General features: G+C 40.3%; 1 protein-coding gene across 3 annotated transcripts; it reads right to left on the bottom strand.

Annotated features, from left to right (window-relative positions):
• Nucleotides 1–605: 605 nt before the first annotated feature.
• Nucleotides 606–18,542, bottom strand: egr2b (early growth response 2b). 3 transcript variants are annotated; one of them, XM_036572260.1, is made up of 2 exons: nt 18,343–18,542; nt 606–2,597 (listed from the first exon to the last, which is right to left on the bottom strand). In XM_036572260.1, exon 2 carries the CDS (start codon nt 2,575–2,577, stop codon nt 1,513–1,515), a length of 1,065 nt encoding a protein of 354 aa, XP_036428153.1. In that variant the 5' UTR covers nt 2,578–2,597; nt 18,343–18,542; the 3' UTR covers nt 606–1,512. The 3 variants fall into 3 exon arrangements, with proteins under 3 accessions (XP_036428153.1, XP_036428151.1, XP_036428152.1); XM_036572258.1 differs by lacking the exon at nt 18,343–18,542 and adding an exon at nt 3,472–3,955; XM_036572259.1 differs by lacking the exon at nt 18,343–18,542 and adding an exon at nt 3,119–3,180.
• Between the last annotated feature and the right edge of the window lie 1,962 nt (nt 18,543–20,504).

Consider the following 20,504-nt stretch of genomic DNA (forward strand, 5'->3'; position numbering starts at 1 on the left):
ATATGGTGCTCCACAAAAAGGGCAAAAAAGAAGGGATCGAAAGGGTTTGGACTGGGCTGTTTACAAAAACAATGACACTGTAAACAGTCCATTTTGGGTATTTGGAGCCTTAAAATACTCTTTGGGGGAATTTTATTTTTATTTTGTTAATGCATTTCCTGGGGACATGTCCCTCAGTGCTCTTTGGTGGGGCTGCTGCCACTCTGTTGTTCTGAGATCCTTGCATGTGGATGTAGACTCAAATGAATGTTTGGAAGACGGTACCTCAAGGGAGCTTTACTCAAACGTTGTGAGAAAGCTATCAAAGAGGCTGAAAGCTGAAGCGATTGACCTCTTTTCTAGCCTGACGTGTTATTGTTTTTCCCTAACTCAGCTTTAAACTTGCACAGAAATATCGACAGATGTTAACACACACACACACACACACACACACACACAAGAACTGTTGCATTGTACTGTAAACCCAATAGTGTGTGTGGGTGCTCGCCCTTGTGAGATGGTGAGTCAGAAGTGACGGATGCGAAAGCGGGAATCCCCCTTCTGGTCCACTTCACATTTTCCTACTCTTATACTAATGCACAGCAATGGTAGGCTTACAACAAACATATCCCAATTCAAGTTTTATTTATTATTTCATCACGATGACAGAGAAAGTTAGGCCAGCAAGCCACTGACCTGCGTTAGTTATCCCATTCCACAACATATCAGTGAAAACATCCACAAAACAAGCGTCACATGTATGACTCCAATTATTTACATTTCTTTTTACCACAATGGGAACACCTGCGACACAAAACAGTTTATACAAAAATATATACTATTTTTTCTCAAAAACTTTCTTATTAAAGGACCACTGTACAATTTTATTTCAAAGCCTCCTCGCGTATGCGGCTATGTACAAAAAGACACGATACAAAGGCACAATAAATCTACGTTAGGTTCAGCTTGCCAAGAATCATGTTCGAATCGCTTCCGCATTATTGCAAGAATGAGGCTGTAGCTTTGCAGTGAGCTTTCACAATGACCCACAGACCAGCACACGAGTCCTATCTCAACCAAATGTGCATTGCACTTTGTAATTAGAACATGTAGTCCCACATGCTGCTGTTATTTCATTAAATTATTTGACCTAAATATGATAAACAAAGTGCGTTTTGGTCAGTCAACATGCGACCAAGACTAGGGGCCATTAGAAAAAGCAATAAAAGAAACTGAGGAATCGTGCATGTTCCCCGTCCCTCATCCATGTCCTTTGGCTTTCCAGTTTTGTTCCCCTCCCCAGCTGTGCAGGAGATTTGGACTGTGGATATTGCCTAGTGTTGCGTGCTGCCCTGCTAGTCATATTGGGCACTTGTTCCCAAACCTTGTCCTGGAATGCTGTTCTGCACATCCTGCTTTTCAATTCAGGAAGGGCTTGTTAAATTGCTGATTAGTTGGATCAAGTGTATATGAGCAAGGAAACTGAGCAGGGGTTAGGAACTGCTGGTCTTGTGGAGGGGGCGGGTGGCGGGCTTACTGGCCCGAGCTGGACGAGCAGATGGCTGAGGATCCGATGCTGATGGAGCGCTCTGAGTTTGAGGGGGCTGTAGATGACTTCCTTTCCTTTTGCCTCAGGTGAATCTTGGTGTGCCTCTTGCGCTCGTCACTGCGGGCGAACTTCCGTCCACAGAAGTCGCAGGCAAAGGGCTTCTCTCCCGTGTGCGTGCGAATGTGCGTGGTCAGGTGGTCGCTGCGGCTGAAGTTGCGCATGCATATCCGGCACTGGAAGGGCTTGTGACCCGTGTGGATGCGGATGTGGCGTGTGAGTTCATCTGAGCGGGAGAAGCGCCTGTCGCAGCCCTCCGCTGGACAAGGGTATGGCCGCTCATGCACCGGAGTCTTGCTGGGACGGTTTGGGTACTTCCTGGGCCGCAGAATCGGCCTCAGCGGAAGGTTCTGGGGACCATAGGCTGCTGCTGGAAGCCGGGAACCCTCGGACACAGGCGGAGCACCCAGGGTAAAGTTCCGGATGGTATTGAGCGGGGTGAGGGGAGGAGCCACCCGGAAGGAGTCCAGTGGGCAGGAGAAGGGTTTCCGCTCCGGAATGGATGGTATGTCCCTCTGGCATGGTGGCTGGAAGAAGCTTGCGTAGTCTGGAATGATGGGGAAGACACCGGCATCTCCTGTGGCTTTGGGCGAGGAGTAGGATGGAGGTGGGTACGAGGAGATGGGGCAGGCTGAAGTTGAGAGAAATGCAGACGGGTCCTGGTACACCTCTCCACACCCTGAATAAGGAGGCGGAGGGGAATAGATGTGGTCCATGTCGGCCTGAGTCTGCGGTGCTGTGCAGCTGATGGTGCTGGAAAAGTGGCCCGGAGAGACGGAGGAGGATGGAGAGGAGGAGGCTGAGGAAGGTTGGGCCATGCCCAGGAAACCCGCGCTGACAATGTTGATCACGCCCTCCGGGTTCCAGTTGGCCGGATACTGCGAGTCGATGGAGAACTTGCCCATGTAGGTGAGGGTCTGGTTTCGGGGAGCTGCCGGCTGAGCGAAGCCGCTGGCATAGGACAAGTCTAGAGACCGCTTCTCCACACTCATATCACCATTAATCAAGCCATCTGCAAGAGAAGAGTGCAAGAAAATATTTAATTTAGAAGAGAATATCCCATACATACATCGGGAATTTATGCATGCCCATTGCAGAATCCCCAGTGATGAGTTTGGGTGTAATGCAATCAGCACTTGCAGGTTAATGCAGTCTGGCATAGCAAAAGTTTCAGATTTATACTAAAAATTGAATAATAATAAAAAAAATAAACACTGTTAAATTGACTACAGGATACATCATTTACACAGGGATTGTGTAAAACATTAACACATTTTTTTTCTTTTAATTGACTTAGTAATAATTGTCAATTCATGTAAAACTGAACATTTTAGTCAAGTAAGTTCAGTTCAGTGTTCTCAGAATATAGCGCTCAACACTGTTCATTGAATACTACCCTGAAAAAATAATAAAAAGTATTTGAAGTGAACTAAAAGTTAAAACTGTCATATATGTTCAGCAATTTGTAGGCTACAGATTTTAATCAAGCCATTATTTCTTTTTCCAGTGTAAACAGACCAAAATTCCACTCACAAAATTGCATCTATCTGCCTATTTATCTACTCCATTGGTTTCCTGGAGGACCTCTTTCCCTGCACTTTTCCTGCTCCGCACAAGATCCAGTCTATCAGCTCATGAATGAGCCCTTCTTGAGTTAAAGTGGTGTGCTAGAGCAGGGAAAATACAAGTGCTGGACAGGGGGTCCTCCATGGTACCTAATCCAAGAGAGAAACTGCTGGTCCCATCAAACACAAACTTCACCTGCTACTCAAACCAACACAGCCAAAGCCAGAACAACAAAGCAGCTTTAAGCACCTGCAGCACAAAGTGTGCGGAGCAGGTAAGAGGCGCGATGCCCCTCCAGCCAGTATAACTGCCCCTCTTACCTGCGCTCATGTGCTCGTAGTGGGCCGGCGCGTCTCCGCTCGGGAAGACTGTGAGGGAGGTGCTGAGCTCATCCACAGAGTAAATGCCCTCGGACAGCGGGTGCACGAACACGGGGCTTTTCTCCAAAGTCTTCGCCGTCATGGTTCACGCGCACAAACCGTGTGTTTTTTGTCTTTTTGTTGTTGTTTTGCTTTTTAAAACGAAAAAGGAAAGCACGTGGAGAGTTTTGTTGTGTTTGCCCCCCGTTCAATGCGTGGTCTCCCTCTCTCTCTGCGAGTGTAAGTGTGTGTTCGCTCTTCTCCCCCCCACCTCCCGCCCCTCACACACTCACTCACATCCACCCAGGGCTTCTTTTTTCTTGTTCTTTTTCTTTCGCTGCTGTTTCTCGTTGGCGTTTGGTTCACGTCAACTAACTCAGCGAACTGACTGACTGACTGGCTGACAGGCTTGACTGACAGAGAGCGCGCGTACGTGAGCGTGTGATCGCACGGGCTCCTAGCGCACTTTGTATTTATGGGCGCTTTCCGACGTCCGTGACGTCACTGACCATAGAAGGAGAGCGAGCGGAGCGCAGCGAACGCCGATTGGCCTGTTGGGCCGCGTGGCGTCACAGAGCAGCACATTTTTTTTGTCAATGGAGAAGCCCGGGCGGAGAGTTAATGGAGAAAATTCAAAACGGTGCAGAGAAACAAAGCGCGAATAAATAAAACTAAAGCGACTGAAGGGCTGGTTTAAGACAGGACAGAGGAAATAAAAAGCAAAACGCTCGGACTGAAGGAGAAAGAGAAAAAAGTGTGTGAAATGCGCTCGTAGATATTTTTTAATGTGTGTGTGAAAGTCAGTGTATTCCGGTGTGTGTTCTCCATACATGGTCATCCGGCCCTCCATTAGCTCCGCCCCTCCGCGCGCATATGGAGCTTCATTCCGGAGCTGCGGCGGAAACTGGCGGGTCCTGCCGAGCAGTGCAGCTCTAAACCACAAACAAATGAGCCACACAATCACGGAATTTCTACTTCTGCTGCCTCTCTGTCGGAAACACAGTGTGTGTGTGTGTGTGTGTGAGAGAGAGAGTGTGTGTGTGTTTGGTGTATTTGAATAGCTCATGGTTTTGGAAAGAGGGAAACAGTTTTAGCAACTACAGTCTATATTTAGGGTGCAGCTGGAAAATAATTTTACTTATGCTTTATTATTATTATTGTTATTATCATTACTACTATTATAAATAATAATAATAGTAATGTTGTTATTACAATAGAATGCTAAATATTGTTGGGCCTACTACTATAGCTAGAACTAACTACTGTTGCTACTGTTATTTTTATTAGTATTATTATTTGCCTATTACTGCTAGCGTACTACTACAGCTCTAATATAATATATTATAATATAGTATAATATAATATAATCTAATATAATATAACATAATATGGGGGTTATTATTATTCTTTCTTTCTTTCTTTCTTTCTTTCTTTCTTTCTTTCTTTCTTTCTTTCTCTGATGGCCCTCTAGAGGTTTGTTATGGTAAATTTCATTCCATTGAGCAGGAAAATAATAATAAGTAATAAATGAAGATATCTGTTTTATGGAGTCCCGGCAAGCCTGACACAGATCATGGTCAGCTGTACTGACCGTGGCAGCAGACCTAAATGTTCATGCAGGCCAAAGATCAATACCTTTTTGCCTTTTCTTTTCTTTGATTGCATCTCTTTGACTCGTTCCAAAACTAAGAGCAGACTAAAAGTTTCCTAAAGTGGCCCAAAGTGAGCTCGCGCTCCTCTAAATATAGAGTAAAAGTGTTCCAGGCTGCCGCTGCCTCAGGCCTGAAATCCCCCCGTGGGTTTAGAAACTCCTCTTAGAGGTAGGTTGTGGGGGAGGAGGGCACAGAAAACATGACACACATATAAATGAAGCAGCTCTGCTCCTTATATTCACACGTACATCATGATACAAGCCACACAGCGCACTGTACACACACACACACACCAATCCCACACCTTTACTCAGACAGCTTGGCTATGGGAAAATAAAGACATGGCGAGAAAGAGAGAAAAATTCACTGACAGGCTGCATTAATGATATAAGCATGTTTGGATGGGTTCTGTAAGCATCAACCACAAGTTAAAGGGGAATTCCACCGATTTTTCAAAATTTGTGCATAATTAAGTGGTTAAGGTGTAAACAAAGTCACTCAGAGTGGTTTGGTGTGAATTCTATCCTCTCCATTCTAAAGAAACATATTGAGTCAGAATTGTTCATAGTGGTGGTTATAGGAACCAGAGTTTAATGCCCCTAAAAACCCCCTTACAGAAAGTTAATACATAAAAAAGGTTAGATATATGGTGCACTTTCTGAAAGTTTTAAAATACGGATTTAGTCTAAAATATACATTAAAAAAGCAATAATAACTAAGGGATATATGTAGGGCGTTGTGAGGCAAAGTAGCCCACAAAGAAAACGTTTATAGACGTACGCGTTTCTATTCACTCTGAAAAGTCAGCCCTACATTTTTAAGTTCATTTAAACGCCAGTTATTTTTCAGTCATCATTAATCCATCCCAGAGCAAAGCGTCACGTGAACGTTACGAGCTGCATTCCAGTCCTCAGGGTCCCTAAGCAGTACCGTAATGTTCCCTACACACTCGAGCACTGGGTGTCGTTTAAGAGAGCTGCAGCTGATAAATACCTTCACTCGGAACGTCCAGTAGCCTCATAATCGAACACGCTTCTTCACGAGACCTGCAATGACTGATGGGTAAACTTTCCTGAAGCTTCCTGTGAAGTGATAAACTGTTGTTCACTACTCCCTGCGCAGGTTGAAATTCCCTTCTAACGGAACTCTTTCACTCCCTGTGGTCTGGAATCACCCTTAAAATGTCTGAAAACTCTGTGCAGTACACTTTTCAGGGAACTAGGAGGGAGACTGGAATGCTTACTGAGTCTGCTTTGACTCGAAGAGCGAGGAAAAGTGACGATAAGAGAAAATCAGCGATATTAAAGTTCACAGTTGAGAACCATGAGGAGTTTGTAGTGAGCTGAGTTCTCGTCCACACCGCGGTTTGAATGCCAGTCGCACTCTGGCTTTATCAGGTTTCCAGGAGCACCATCTGAGCGCTCAGGTGATTCAGATTCGCTTCTTATGTTTATTGTTTCTCGCACAAAATAGATGGGCCTTCAGAACAGCGATGGCTGCTAATTACGCAGTAAACGTACAAGCTACATGTACGTACATATATACACATACGCACATTTTAAGTCAATAAAAGCCACGTTCATCGTCTGAAATAGATCAAATAGACAAAACAGAGAGCAACCACGCTGAATAAACCAATGAATGAGAATGCAACAATAAAAACAATGATAATTCCTGTTAAATTACATTAATGCCTTTTATTATGCTATTTTTGTTTTATTCATTTACTTACTGACGCCCTTTCTGTCTGCCAGATTTATTTATTTATTTATTTATTTATTTATTTATTCACGTATTCATTCATCTATTTATTCTTTCATTCATGCTGCTTGCTAATCTACGTTTATTTTATTTATTTTTTATTTTATGTATGCTATCTTTATTTTATTTATATACCTACCTTTATTTATTTAGTCTTTCATTTATGCCACTAGCTAATGTATGTATATTTATTTTAGTTTATTCTACATTTGCTATTTTATTTTATTTATATACCTATGCAGTATTTATTTATTTGTTTGTTTGTTTTTTTCCTTCATGTATGTTGCTTGCTTATTTTATTTTATTTTGTTTTACATGTGTTCTTTCCTGCCTTATGGCAGGTGAAAGGACTGAAACATGTGTAATTATCCACCCTCCTATCAAATCTTCAGCATATATATCAGGTCCCCGAGCTTTGAGATCCTTTTGCTAGAGGGCAGTGGTGTGCACCCCTAACACACACACTCTGCCCTGCTGTTCACACTCTCAGGAGAGGGAAGCCTTGTATGAGCTGGTGGTTGAAGCTGCCCTTTTATACTCAGCTGCCAGGAGCTTTGTGGTTTCTCTCACGGTTGTTTAGGGTTTGGATACAGTAAGAGATGCTAACCTGCTCTCTGTGCTGCACTGTGTGTCAGGGTGTGGGCGACACAGAATGTGGGGCGGATAACCACAGTGTTATCAACAATAAGTTGGGGCAACAAGCACTAAAATTTAAAGCGTAGCTTGATTGTCCTGTAATTCTAGGCCTTTCATCTTTATTCTAAGGGTTGTACTCGTTGAGCATTTGCATTTGTTATGAAGTCACTGTAATCCTCTGAGCAGCTAGGCCTGCATGATTCACATCACAATGGTTTTATTAATCCCAAACACTTATTCCTGTACATGCAGCAGTGGCTCAAATGTAGAGGAACAATGGCAGTATTAGCCCAGCTTAAGGCCAGAAGTCCTCTTATTTTTTTCAGGCACAGAAAAATGATCCAGCTGAATTTTAAATTAAACAATAGTAACATTGTAGCCTTTAGAAAGTTTGAGAGAAAAATACTAGCGGCTATTTATACTTGTACTGTATTGTAATTCACAGTACTGCATTTATAAATCAAGTTGATTACAACTATATTACAACTCATATGTGCTCTGATGTGCACCCACATCTGTCCGAAGACCCTCAGTTTTGTTAAATTATATGAGCAAACATGATAAATCTAGCTAGTTTCTGGTAATACATCGTCACTGTCGGAACAAAATCGAAGGCTAATGTTGCAAACAAACACTAGACGTCAATAGTCACCCAAATGTTTTCTGTGAATACTTCCCCAGAACTTTCTCTCAACTTTCTCTCTCTTAACCTCTTTATTAAGTTCAGTCAGGTTTGTCAGTGTGGTTTAGGACACAATATGAGTTACTGTGAGCTATAAAAATAAACAAAACATCACTGTGGTGCTAAATGTTTCAAGCAGTCATATTTGTGGCAAATTCCAAATCCTCCATAGAATCAGGCCCCTTTCCCATGCATGCACATCATGCATGCTTATGGATACTACATTATGTAGCATGTCAGATTTGACACAGCATTGCTACAACAGTGGCTACCCACTTCGTTCAGTTACATGATGAAGTTTTGTTCGCTATTATAGTTCACTGTGTGTCCTAAACCACATCAACAAGTCTGCACAACCTTATTGAAGACCTAGCCCTGGTTCTATCAGGTTGAGAGAAGTTTTGGGGATATATTTATGGAAAAGATTTGGGTAATTACTGACTTCTTGTGTTTGTTAGCAAGGTTAACCTCATAGCTTCAGTATTAAACTAAAGAAGCAACATTTGGACACAAAACATATCTTGGCTCATCAACTACATTTGAGGTATAGTGGAAAATTGTGTACATTTTATTTTTCACCCTATCATTCCTTTAAGGTTTAAGTTAGAATTAGATTAAATCTACATCAGAGTAGTATACGGCATTTATCATAAATAGAAATGAGAAAAAATAACAATTTAGCTGTTTTTCTATTCTATCCATCTGTCTACCTCGGCCCAAGTATTTTTCATACATGCACTTTATGCCTTTTATGCTAGAAAGTTCCTTTTTCACAAACTTCAGCTATTATTACACAGTTTTTTCATTGATATATCACTCTGATCTGGGGTCAGCTGCTCTCTGCTGCTCACACAATCCTGTTCTTTAAGATATAAAAGACCCAAGATCAGCCACATTCTGAGAAGTTTGATGTGTGTGACCCCAGGTCTACCGGCATGAATGTTACTTCTGTGTTCATTCGACAGCCAGCTTCACTTTCATGCTTACTTTTAAGCGACATTAAAGGCACAACAAAAATTACGTCCTACATTTCACAGTCATAAACGTAAAGGAAATAAAGTAAGAATTGTGGGCCTAGTTGTGTGGCTAGCGTCTGACCAACTTTGTCTGGAAAAAAAGCTCCAGATTTATGATATCATTGAAGAGCAAGCTGCACTAAGATCAGAGTGTGTCTTTGAAGTATTCTGTGGATATTATCTAAGCAGGCTCCTCCTTCATTCAAGGGGAAATTTTACAGTTAGCTTTTAAGACATGAGTTCCAGTAGCATCTTTTTTCCCCTTCTTTGAGTGTACTCGTATCTAGCATGTCAATGGCAACCTAAACAAGTCTACAACACAGGAAACCTCATGGTTTTATTTCAGCCACTAAAACCCCCAAATATCACAGAGCATCCTGTTGCCATTCAATCAATGTATTTTTGTCGCCGCCCATGCAAAGCTCTAGTTATTTTTTGCAGGGGTGTTGCTGTCATCATCAACAGCCATGGCTGGTGATCAGTTCATGATTCCTAATACGACTCAGGACGCCGTGGCGTCAGAACGATTTTTATCCTTGTTACGAACGGAGCCATCTGTTGTCACCACACTGGCTGTGCGCTCGTGGGTTGGTGTTGCTCAGATGGTTTCAAGAACCAAGCAGAGCCAACAACGGCCTGTGTGGAGTCTTGCTTGATGCGCTGACTTTGAATATAACAGAAGAGTCTGATTGAGTTTAGATCCATGGTCTGAAATGACTGGGAATAAAATGTTGTTACATTAAGTTACATTAAAAGTTGTTTCCTTTTCTTGCTAAGATTTTGGAGATAAAGGGCTTGGTTGGCTCTCTTGAATATGAATATTCTGAAAAGTTAGCCTCTTTTAGCAACCTCTGTTTTTCTGCTGGCCATTTTTAAATTAGTGTAATTAAATAAAAACATTTTCCCAGAACTCTTTTCTCAGATTACGTACAGTGCCGGATCTACATAATAATTGATATAAGCAGCTGCTTAGTGCTCCACGACCACCAGGAGTCCTCTATCATCTTCTGAGTTCTTACTGTATCTGTATCTTATCTTGTCTATGATGCTTGAGTGAGGGAAGAAAAGCAACTGGTTAATTATGTTTAAACAAATTATGTATCTGGAGCAGCAAAAAAGACAAAAAAGAGAAAGTGAGGTATGTATTGTGTTTTTTGTGGTGTTAACGTTATTCCATTTATTTTGGCTTGTAGTTGGGCAACAAGTAGGTCTGTGTATGAAGCAGGTTCAATTTAGGCTTTCTGAATAAGTTCTAGAAACCTAACAAACACATATAGTTAACTCGTTTTCCATCAGTTAACAAATTTACGAAAGTAATGAAGAAAGGTGGTAAAAAAAGGGTTAGATCAAACTAAGCTTAAACTTAGCTGGGTAAGCAAGAAATATTACATTGTGTGACTGACCTCTGGATCCTGCTTGCTGAGAATATCATCTGTAATTTAAAGTTATTAGACTCCCAAATGAGCATCCAGTTATCCAATCATTAGCCAGTTATAAATGGACATCATTTAGACAGCTTATGGTAGCCATTGTTATCATTGAGACTCTAATTTTACAGTACGTCAGCTAGCAAGATGGGGAGCCCCCAAAACAATCCTGCCTAGGGCCCCCAGAGCCGGCCCTGATTACCTATGACACTGGGTGAAATGTTGTTACTTGATGTCAGGCTGCTAGTGAGCAATGAGGAGGTGAAAGGGGAGGGGTGAGAACCTCCTGCTGTAAAACAGTCCACACCTTTCTAGAAAGATAGCTGTCCTGAGATAAAATGCACAACTGCAGCTTTTTTGATATCAGAACATTGTGTGCAACTTCCACAACAAAGCACTGAAACACAATAAAAACATGTATAAATGGCTTGCTTCACGTACACAGGCGAAAATTCAGTTGACACTTTTCATACATAAGTCATACACATTTCAATCTCAGTCCACTCAAACTGTGTAAGCAGAACTAAAAAAAGAAGAGTACTGCCAGGTTAAACTAGCTGCAAACTATGTATAATATACAACCCCGATTCTAAAAAAGTTGTGACGCTGTGTAAAATGTAAATAAATGTAAATAAAAACAGAATGCAATTATTTGCAAATCTCCTGAACCAGTTCTTTTCACAATAGAACATAGAACACATATCAGATGTTGAAACTGGGACCTTTTACCATTTAATGAAAAACATTTAGAACTTGATGGCAGCAACACAGCTCAAAAAAGTTGGGACAGGGCAACAAGAGGCTGGAAAAGTATGTGGCACTAATAAAAAACAGCTGGAGGAGCAATTTGCAACTAATTCACATGACTGGGTATAAAAAAAGAGCATTTTAGAGAGACAAAATCAAAGATGGACAGAGGTTCACCAATCTGCGAAAAACTGCATCTAAAAATTATGGAACACCTTCAGAAAAATGTTCCTCAATGTAAAATTGTGAAAACTTTGGATATCCCACCATCTACAGTACATAATATCATCAAAAGATTCAGAAAATCTGGAGAAATCCCTGTACGTTAGGGATAAGGCCGACGGTCATGCTTGTGATCTTCGGCCCTCAGGTGGCACTGCATTAAAAACAGGCATGATTCTGTACTAGTAAATCACTGCATGGGCTCAGGGACACTACCAGAAATCATTGTCTGTGAACACAGTTTGCTGTGCAATCCACAAATGCAAGTTAAAGCTATATCATGCAAAGACAAAGCCATATGTCTACACGATCCAGAAACACTGCCATCTTCTCTGGACCAAAGCTCATTTAACATGGACTGAGGCAAAATGGAAAATGTTCTGTGGTCAGATGAAGCAAAATTGGAAATTCTTTTTGGAAACTACGGAAGAGGAATGGGACGATCAGCACATAGTTCAAAAGCCTGCATCTCTGATGGTACGGGGTTGCATTAGTGCCTATGACGTGGGCAGCTTACACATCTGGAGAGGCACTATCAATGCTGAACAGTATATAGAGATTTTAGAACAACATATACTCCCATCCAGACAACGTCTCTTTCAGGGAAGGCCTTGCATATTTCAGCAAGACAGTGCTAAACCACATACTGCATCCATCACAACAGCATGGCTTCGCAGAAGAAGAGTCTGGGTGCTGAACTGGCCTGCCTGCAGTCCAGATCTTTCACCAATAGAAAACATTTGGCGCATCATAAAATGAAAAATTCGGCAAAGAAGATCCAGGAATGTTGAGCAGCTAGAATCCTACATCAGACAAGAATGGGACAACATTCCTCTCCAAAAACTCCAGCAATTGGTCTCCTCACTTCCCAGACGTTTACAGACTGTTGTTAAAAGAAGAGGTAATGCTACGCAATGGTAGACATTGCCCTGTCCCAACTGTTTTGTGAGGCATTGCTGCCATCAAGTTCTAAATGAGTTAATATTTTGAATGAAATGGAAAAATGTCTCACTTTCAAAATTTGATATGTGTTCTATTGTAAATGAAATATGGGTCAATGATCATTGCATTCTGTTTTTATTTACTTTTTTTTTTTACATTTTATACAGAGTCACAGCTTTTTTGAAATTGGGGTTGTATATATATATATATATATATATATATAGGCAAGAAGTTTGCATGTTTTTAAATAAGACATTTAATTCAAGTTTACAGTATATTGGCTTCTAGTGCTTGTTAGCAATGTTAGTGTCAGATCTCCATTGCTAAACTAAAGAAGCAAAATTTGAACACCAGTCATGTCTTGGCTGTTTGACTACATCTAGGGTAATGGGAAAATTGGGTAAGTTTCAATATTCTCTGACCATTCTTTTAACCCGTTAAAATCTCAGGCTTATTACATACTAATACTTGTTATGCAGTAACTACATGGACTACAATGCAAACTGCCTGAGTTATTCTTAGGTTATAGAAGTGTGTTGTAAAACTTTGATGGATCCTGGCCATTTAAGAGATTAAAATGCTTACTGAGGTGGGAAAATCTGAAAATCTTGTTTTGGTAAGTTATTAAATCCATAGAGGACAAAATAATGTGATTTCCTGACATTAAAAGATCAAAATACCACATCCTTTTGGCACAATACTCATGTATTGTGAGGTGTACAGGTAACACACATTGCCGGATCTACCATATGGGTGACCTGGGTGTCTGCCCGGGGGTCACACAAAAAAGTGTGCAGTTTGAAATGATATAAATCTGTTGAACATAATACCTTCTGAAATATTCAGGTTACCTTACATGTATTAACTCACAAGGTACATGTTAGTTCAGTTTTTCATGGGCCTTTTTAGAATTGCAACCTCTGTATCACTATTGTCACCACCATTGTGAAGAAATCTGTGCTAATAAGTTTCTCTACAATGAACTTTTTCACATGAACCACTCTGAGTTGCCGAATTCCCCCTTTAAATTCTACAGTAAATGTGAACTGCAGCTTCCTATCGTTCTCACATGCTGTGTTTAGGCTTTGTGGAGAGTGATTTAGCAGCATCTTCATCCATTCTCCCTCTGGGGTCTCCTCCAGCCCACACTGCCTTGAGCTGCATTCATTTATGGCCTTTGTCACTCGGCCTGGCGCGATTAGTTTAGAGGTCGTGTTCAGCGTGTCGTTATAACGACACCTCGGTGGATATTGACTGGAGAGCGGCTCCGCAAATCACCCCAGCCGCTCGATAGTGGGCCTGGGCCGGTGACACGTCGCATTTACATTCTCTCCCGCAGACGTTTAGGGGCTGGAGTGGTGTTTTTTTCAGCCCTGGCAGAGCGGTAATGTGACAGGTGGGTGACGGAACGGCCCTGGCCAGGCCGATTAGGGCAACGTGTCAGCCGTTGTTAATGGGGGAAGTCCTCTAAACGTCGTCTCTGTACCTGAACCTCCATAATGAGGAGGTGCTAATGAATCCAGGCCCGTTTTTAAAGCCTGTATTAATTGCAGGGCAATCGCAAGAGGGCACAGGCCATAGATAACCCTCAAGCGCTCGGGAACAGCGCAGGGTCAAGCGAGACTTTAAAGCTTTTTTTACATGTAAATGGTTCTTGCTTTATGATCTACTGCAAGAATCAGCAGTGGGTTATGCAGGTGCATAATGAATGCTGAATAAATCCACCCTATTGGCTTTCACTTAGCGTGAAAGGAGGAAAGATTAAGCTGGACGTTATCAGTCATCGACACGGGGCATGAACCGATCCCTTCACATTTTACAGCTGCTGTAATTACAAACTCCATTGTGAGACCCACAGCGCCGTTTGTTCTCAATGGATGATTGTGACTGTATGACAAATACATAAAAGCGCCCAATTCTGCCCAGAACAGTGACGATCTTTTGCCACGAAGCACAGCAGCAGAATGCCTCGCATTTGCAGGGATTCTTGTGTCCTCCCCCACAAACGAAAGAAGGAAACTTCTTGAGATGCTCTTGTCCTTTGTTGTTCACCCACGGATGCAAAAATGTTTGCACACTGTGCAGAAGCGGTGCAGGCCAGCCGCTTGCCCATTGGCCGGCAGACTCTGGCAGGCCCTTTTGGGAATGATGGGACTCGGCTGCTGGACACCCACGGCCAACAGCCGCTGAATTCAAGAGCTTTCTCTCTTGCATATGCTTGGGGTCATTGGGGGTCAAACGACCACTGCACGCGAGGACATATCAAGCGACCTTTTCTCGCTCACTCCTGACCTTCTGTTTTGCTCTGTCTTTCTCTCTTTGTACTGTCCTTTTTTACATTTTTGAAATGTACCCAAGACTACGGTTGCATAGAAGGCCATAAGATACTACCACAGTTACCTCCGACAGTTCATGTCCAGCTATTAATTGAGCTCCTCACATATCTGCCAATATTAGTCATCTAATATTATGAACTTTCAGAATGTTTGAAACATTAAAGCATAATTAAGTGATTAAAATGTAAATAAATAAAGTTATTCAGAGTGGTCTGATGTGGAAAAGTCTGGTTTAGTGAAACTTACAATCAGAGTTGTTCACAGTGGTGAGTGGGATAGGAACCAGATGTCCACCACTAAAAACTCCCCCAAAGAAAGTTCTCATGAAATTTATTATGAAAACGTTGCTTGATGTTTGGGGCATTGTTTTATGATAGTTTTAAGAAGCTTTTGGCCTAAAATGTATTTTTAAAATCCATTCATTGCGGAATTCAGAGTGTAATGAAGCAAAATAGTCCCCAAAGAAAACTTATTTTTTCAGATTTGTCACTATTTTACCATCAACAACATTACATTTTAAAACTTGTGCAGGTTCACTAGTTGTTTTGAATAGTAAATAAAATGCCTATATGTGGTGACCCCTGTTTCCTCAACACCACTGTAAAGAAATCTGAGTCTGCAAGTTCCTCTTTGGAGGATTTCACATCAAACCACTCGGAATGACTTTTTTTACATGTCAACCACTGAATTATGCATAAATTTTAAAAAATTGGTGGTATTTCCCTTGAACCCTTAGAACAGTCTTGAAGGGCTGGTGTCCAGCACAGTTTGGAGGTTTCCACACTCAAACACACCCAGTAAACCTGGCAATTATCAGATGCATGTAATCAGGTGTGATTGAGCAGGTACATCACCAAACTGTGCTGGACACTGGCCCTCCAGGACTGAAGTTGTGCACCCCTGCCTTAGAAGCTACAGTTGTCACTGACAATAACAAAAGCATGACATTCATTTAATTATATCACATAGCTCTTTGAAAAAAGTGCAGATCATACTATAGTTGTGCTTTACATTGAAGAAGAGATATTTTATTATGCTATTGTGCTGATACAGAATGTAAATAGAATGTAAATGGAATCACTTACTGTGTAACTACTATGTAATAATATAAGTATAGCTTATAGTAGAATAACCTTTTAGGGTTAAACTCTGAAGACCTCACTCTTATAACTACATAACCCTCAGATTAATTTCATAGTATTAACTTAGTAATTAAGAGTAGTTTCTGAATAATTTGCCTTTTGATAAATTAACTGAGTAATGAGCCTAGAGTTCAAGCTGTTAACAAAAAAGTCTTGGTCTGTTCTACTAGCAGTCCAGGAAAGTGAAGAATTCACTATTTTGTGTGGTGAATCACCACACTGAGTCAACAAAACCTCTCTGCCAAAACACAAAGGAGGTCGCTAGCGTTTATTTCAGCACGAGAAAGAAGAGCAGACCGAGATCGGAGAGCGAGAGAAAACCGCAATGGGAACGGAATACTCCATGTAGCTCCCTCACTGAAACGCTGGTCAGGCATATGACAAGGCAGCATAAAGCAACCTGTCAAGTTCCGCCCACAAAATTCAGATGAGGCCCTGTCGAAGAGGAGTGAATGGACACCAACCTGCTTCAGCGGCGGCTAGGATCTAAAGACAAGCCGTGGGAGAGGCCGCAACGACGCGAATTGTTCTCTCTTTATCGAGTGGGAGGCTGTTTTTCTTGGTGAATCTGCGTAGGTGTTACTTTTCTATAGACGCTTCGCCATCAAAGGACTCAGCAGTTTGTGCTTAGTGGCATGTGGGGTGAGCTAACAAACAGTGAGAAATTCCCTCTTTAAAATGTTAGGATTGATTGTTTTGCTGTTTTGGTTTTGAAAAAACAGGTCCTATTTATAGGCTGTATAATAGTCTTTATTTATTTGGGGAGAAGCTGTGGCCTATTTTGGCTTTTTTAAGAGGTTTTTCCCATCATTTCTATCTATCTATCTATCTATCTATCTATCTATCTATCTATCTATCTATTTATTTATTTATTTAAACAATAGTGTGTAATTAACCAAAAAAATGCCACTTACCAGATCTTTGAGATTTACTGTCAGAGATGCTACATTAAATCACTGTCACATACGCACAGCATTTACTTTACTTCAGTTTAGATTTACAGGCTCAATGCACAGTGATAGCACTCCTGGAAATGTCATTTTAGCCAGCTTGGCTAATTTTCAACTCTTTAACTATTGCTTTTTGGCTTTTTATTTCTACCAGATGAAGGAAAAATGACAGTAGAATGTCCAAAATATTGACTTAGTATCTTGAAATACATATTGTCTTTAAACACTGATTTAATATCTGAAATAATTACTTATTTTCCTGAAATATTGAATTAGCATTTTGAAATAATGACTTATTCTCTCATTGGCTCAATATCTGAAAAAATGCTTATTTTCTCAAAATATTGACCTATCACAAAATAAAGATTCTTTTTTTCTGTGAATATTGACTTAATATCTCAAAACAGTTGCTTATTTTCTAAAATATTGGTTTACTATCTTAGAATAATGAACTAATTTCTTGTGATTTTAAAAAATTAGCTTGAGAAACTAAGTACCGTCATAGGATAATAAATAATTCTTATAAGATGGTAAGTAATTATTTTGACATAGCAATTTAATATTTTTAGAAAATAAATAACTTTTGTGACATAGTAAGTCATTATTATAAGATACTAAGTCACTGTTTCAACATACTAAGTCAATATTTTGAGAAAATAAGTCATTATTCTGACCTAGTGAATCATTATTATGAGATGCTAAGTAATTATTTAGACATAGTAGTCAATATTTTGACATACTGCTGCCAGAAACAGTTAAGAAGAAAAGAACATCGGTCCTTTTTTTCTCCTCTATCTGAAATGAAAAGGCTTCCATACTTTTTCAAATGTTTAATCATTGCTTTTTTTCTACTAGTTAACCACTGCTGTTTCACAGTTTTAACTTATTACTTTTTCCCATATCAGAAACTAATGAAGTTGACACTTGGCGGTAAGTATTAATTTCATCTTCATATTTTGCCCACTTTAGGTGGTCCTATTAATTTCTCTCCAAAATTGCAATAAATCACAGGCTACCATTAAGATTGCGTGAAGTGCGCAGATAGAAAATAATTGCATGCAAAACAGCCCCTGGCTATAAAGAGATGCGGCAGCGTAGTGCAGCTCTCTTCCTCTTTCTGTGCTGTTGTAATGTATTCATTCAGTCTGCACATTTACCTGCATTATCTAAATGAAGAGGGGCTGTGCTCTCAGTGCAAAGTGCAGCACATCCACGCACACACACACATCACATCATGCGAAAGCTCTCACTTATACACACATGCGCACACACACACACACACACACACACAGGAAAAAGTGTTACGGCGCTATACTCACATTATGAGGGCTTGGAGAGAAGTGGCTCTTTGTGAATCCCCATCACATGAGTGGGCTCCTCCAAGAGCATTACATTGCTCCAATAACAACACACTCACACACACTTTTTCACATACACAAACGCACGCACGCACTCTTGGGATGGCTTGTGCGCTCCTCATCCGATCTGATCGCTCTCCAAACTGATTATCTATATTCTACCAAGGGGCTATATGAGGAGTTCTCTCTCTCTCTCTCTCTCTCTCTCTCTCTCTCTCTCTCTCTCTCTCTCTCTGTAAGGGGGTGTAACAAAAAAAAAATCAAGGAAACTCAAGACAATAGTGCCACTCCTTATGCACACCACATCTTTGACATTGAAATTGTCATGGTAATGGAGCGTGCGAGGTGTGGGAGCTGGGAGAGTTGTAGAGTTGTGATGGAAGGACCTGTAGGTGTTGGTGTCACTCATATGTCTTGCGCACCTCCTCATTCTGACATATAATAGCAGTGTTGGCCCATATGGGCCTTGCAGAGCAGCTAGGTTTTATGCTGAAAAAGTTAGCTGTTCTCACTGATATTTGAAGTATGCATGTATTTTGTTGCAAAAAATAGCCATTCCTGTCTTCATTTTTTTTTAATGTTTTTTGTTTGAAACACCTAAACACTGAGTGTCCATATTTGGCTCACACAATCCCTCACACTCGCTTTCAAAGCAGCACACGCTATATTACAGTGACTTTGCAATGGTTAAGAGGTGTTATGACTGGTTGAATGAAGTAATTAATTAGTGAACAAACAAATGAACGAACAAAGAAACAAATGAATACATTGATAGCTTTTAAAGGATGGTTTAAAGTAGTAGCCGTGTCACAGGAGTGACCCTTACTGAAACTGAACTAAAGACAAAAAGAGGAAAGAAAGAAAGAAAGAAAGAAAGAAAGAAAGAAAGAAAAAGAACGAAAGAAGGAAGCAATTAGCCAATTAATGAATGAATGAGTAGCTTTTAAAAATCACCTTATTTTACACTACATTGTTATAAGGTGACCTTCACATTACTACAATGCAACAGTACATACTGTGGCAAATTAAGTAATTTTAGATGAAATGTATATATACACATAATATTCAGCCTGTTTCTAGACATTTTTACTTGTTATAAATGTTGGTTTGTATAGGTTACATATGTGACACTTAAACTCCTCACTCTAAAAACAATATAACATAAATTGGAGAAACTAAAGAATGAATATATTAAAGAATGAATGAATGAAAGAAAGAATGAATGAATGAATGGATACCTTTTAAAGAACACCTTAAATGTGTAGCAATGTCATAAACTGACCTTTTTACAATGGGTAAGAGGTGGTGTTGTTGATTGAATGAAGTAATTAATTAGTGAATGAATGAATGAATGAATGATGTTTTTAAAGAATAAGTTAAAGGACTAGCCATGTCATAGGAGAGACCAGAGATGAAAGAAAGAAAAAAAGAAAGAAAGAAAGAATATTCTCAGTACTGAATGCTTCAAACAATTAAAACCTATGGCCAGGATAGTTTGTGTTTAATGGGAGACAAAATATTCTCTATAGGGTTTAAATCTGGACTCTGACCTGGCCAAAACCATCAGTAAAAACCATCAGCATTTTGGGCTTGGTCCTTTTTTGCACAGGAGTGTACATAATACCTCTATTATTTTTAATAACTTGGAGCTTTAACAAAGAATTTAGTCAATCAATCATATGTGTGTATATCAAATATTTTTAAAGGCTTTGAATGTGGCTCAAGATTAATAAGAGATTTCAGAGATGTCAGAGATGAAGTTCTCACCAATAGTTGAAGCATGAAAATAATTTGTTAACAAAATGTCATTTCTAGTGTTAGTATGGCATCAGTATCAGTTCTTGAACACTTAAAAGGCTTGCATGTGGGCTCCTCACTCTCAGAACTATATACAGTCATATGCAAAAGTTTGGGCACCTCAGTGAAATGACGTTTTGTTGACTTTCTAAGTGAAAATAATTTAACACATCATCCACAGAGAACACACTTCAGAATATGTTAATGAACAATTACTGTTTATTTACTGAATTTAACATAATGAAGGGAAAAATAAAGTACTAAACATGGTACATTTAATACACAGTCCCACAGTAAAAAAGAAAACCTAAAACAATTAAATATTC

This window comes from Colossoma macropomum, unplaced genomic scaffold (genome assembly GCF_904425465.1).
Source record: "Colossoma macropomum unplaced genomic scaffold, Colossoma_macropomum, whole genome shotgun sequence".
NCBI classification, from domain to species: domain Eukaryota; kingdom Metazoa; phylum Chordata; class Actinopteri; order Characiformes; family Serrasalmidae; genus Colossoma; species Colossoma macropomum.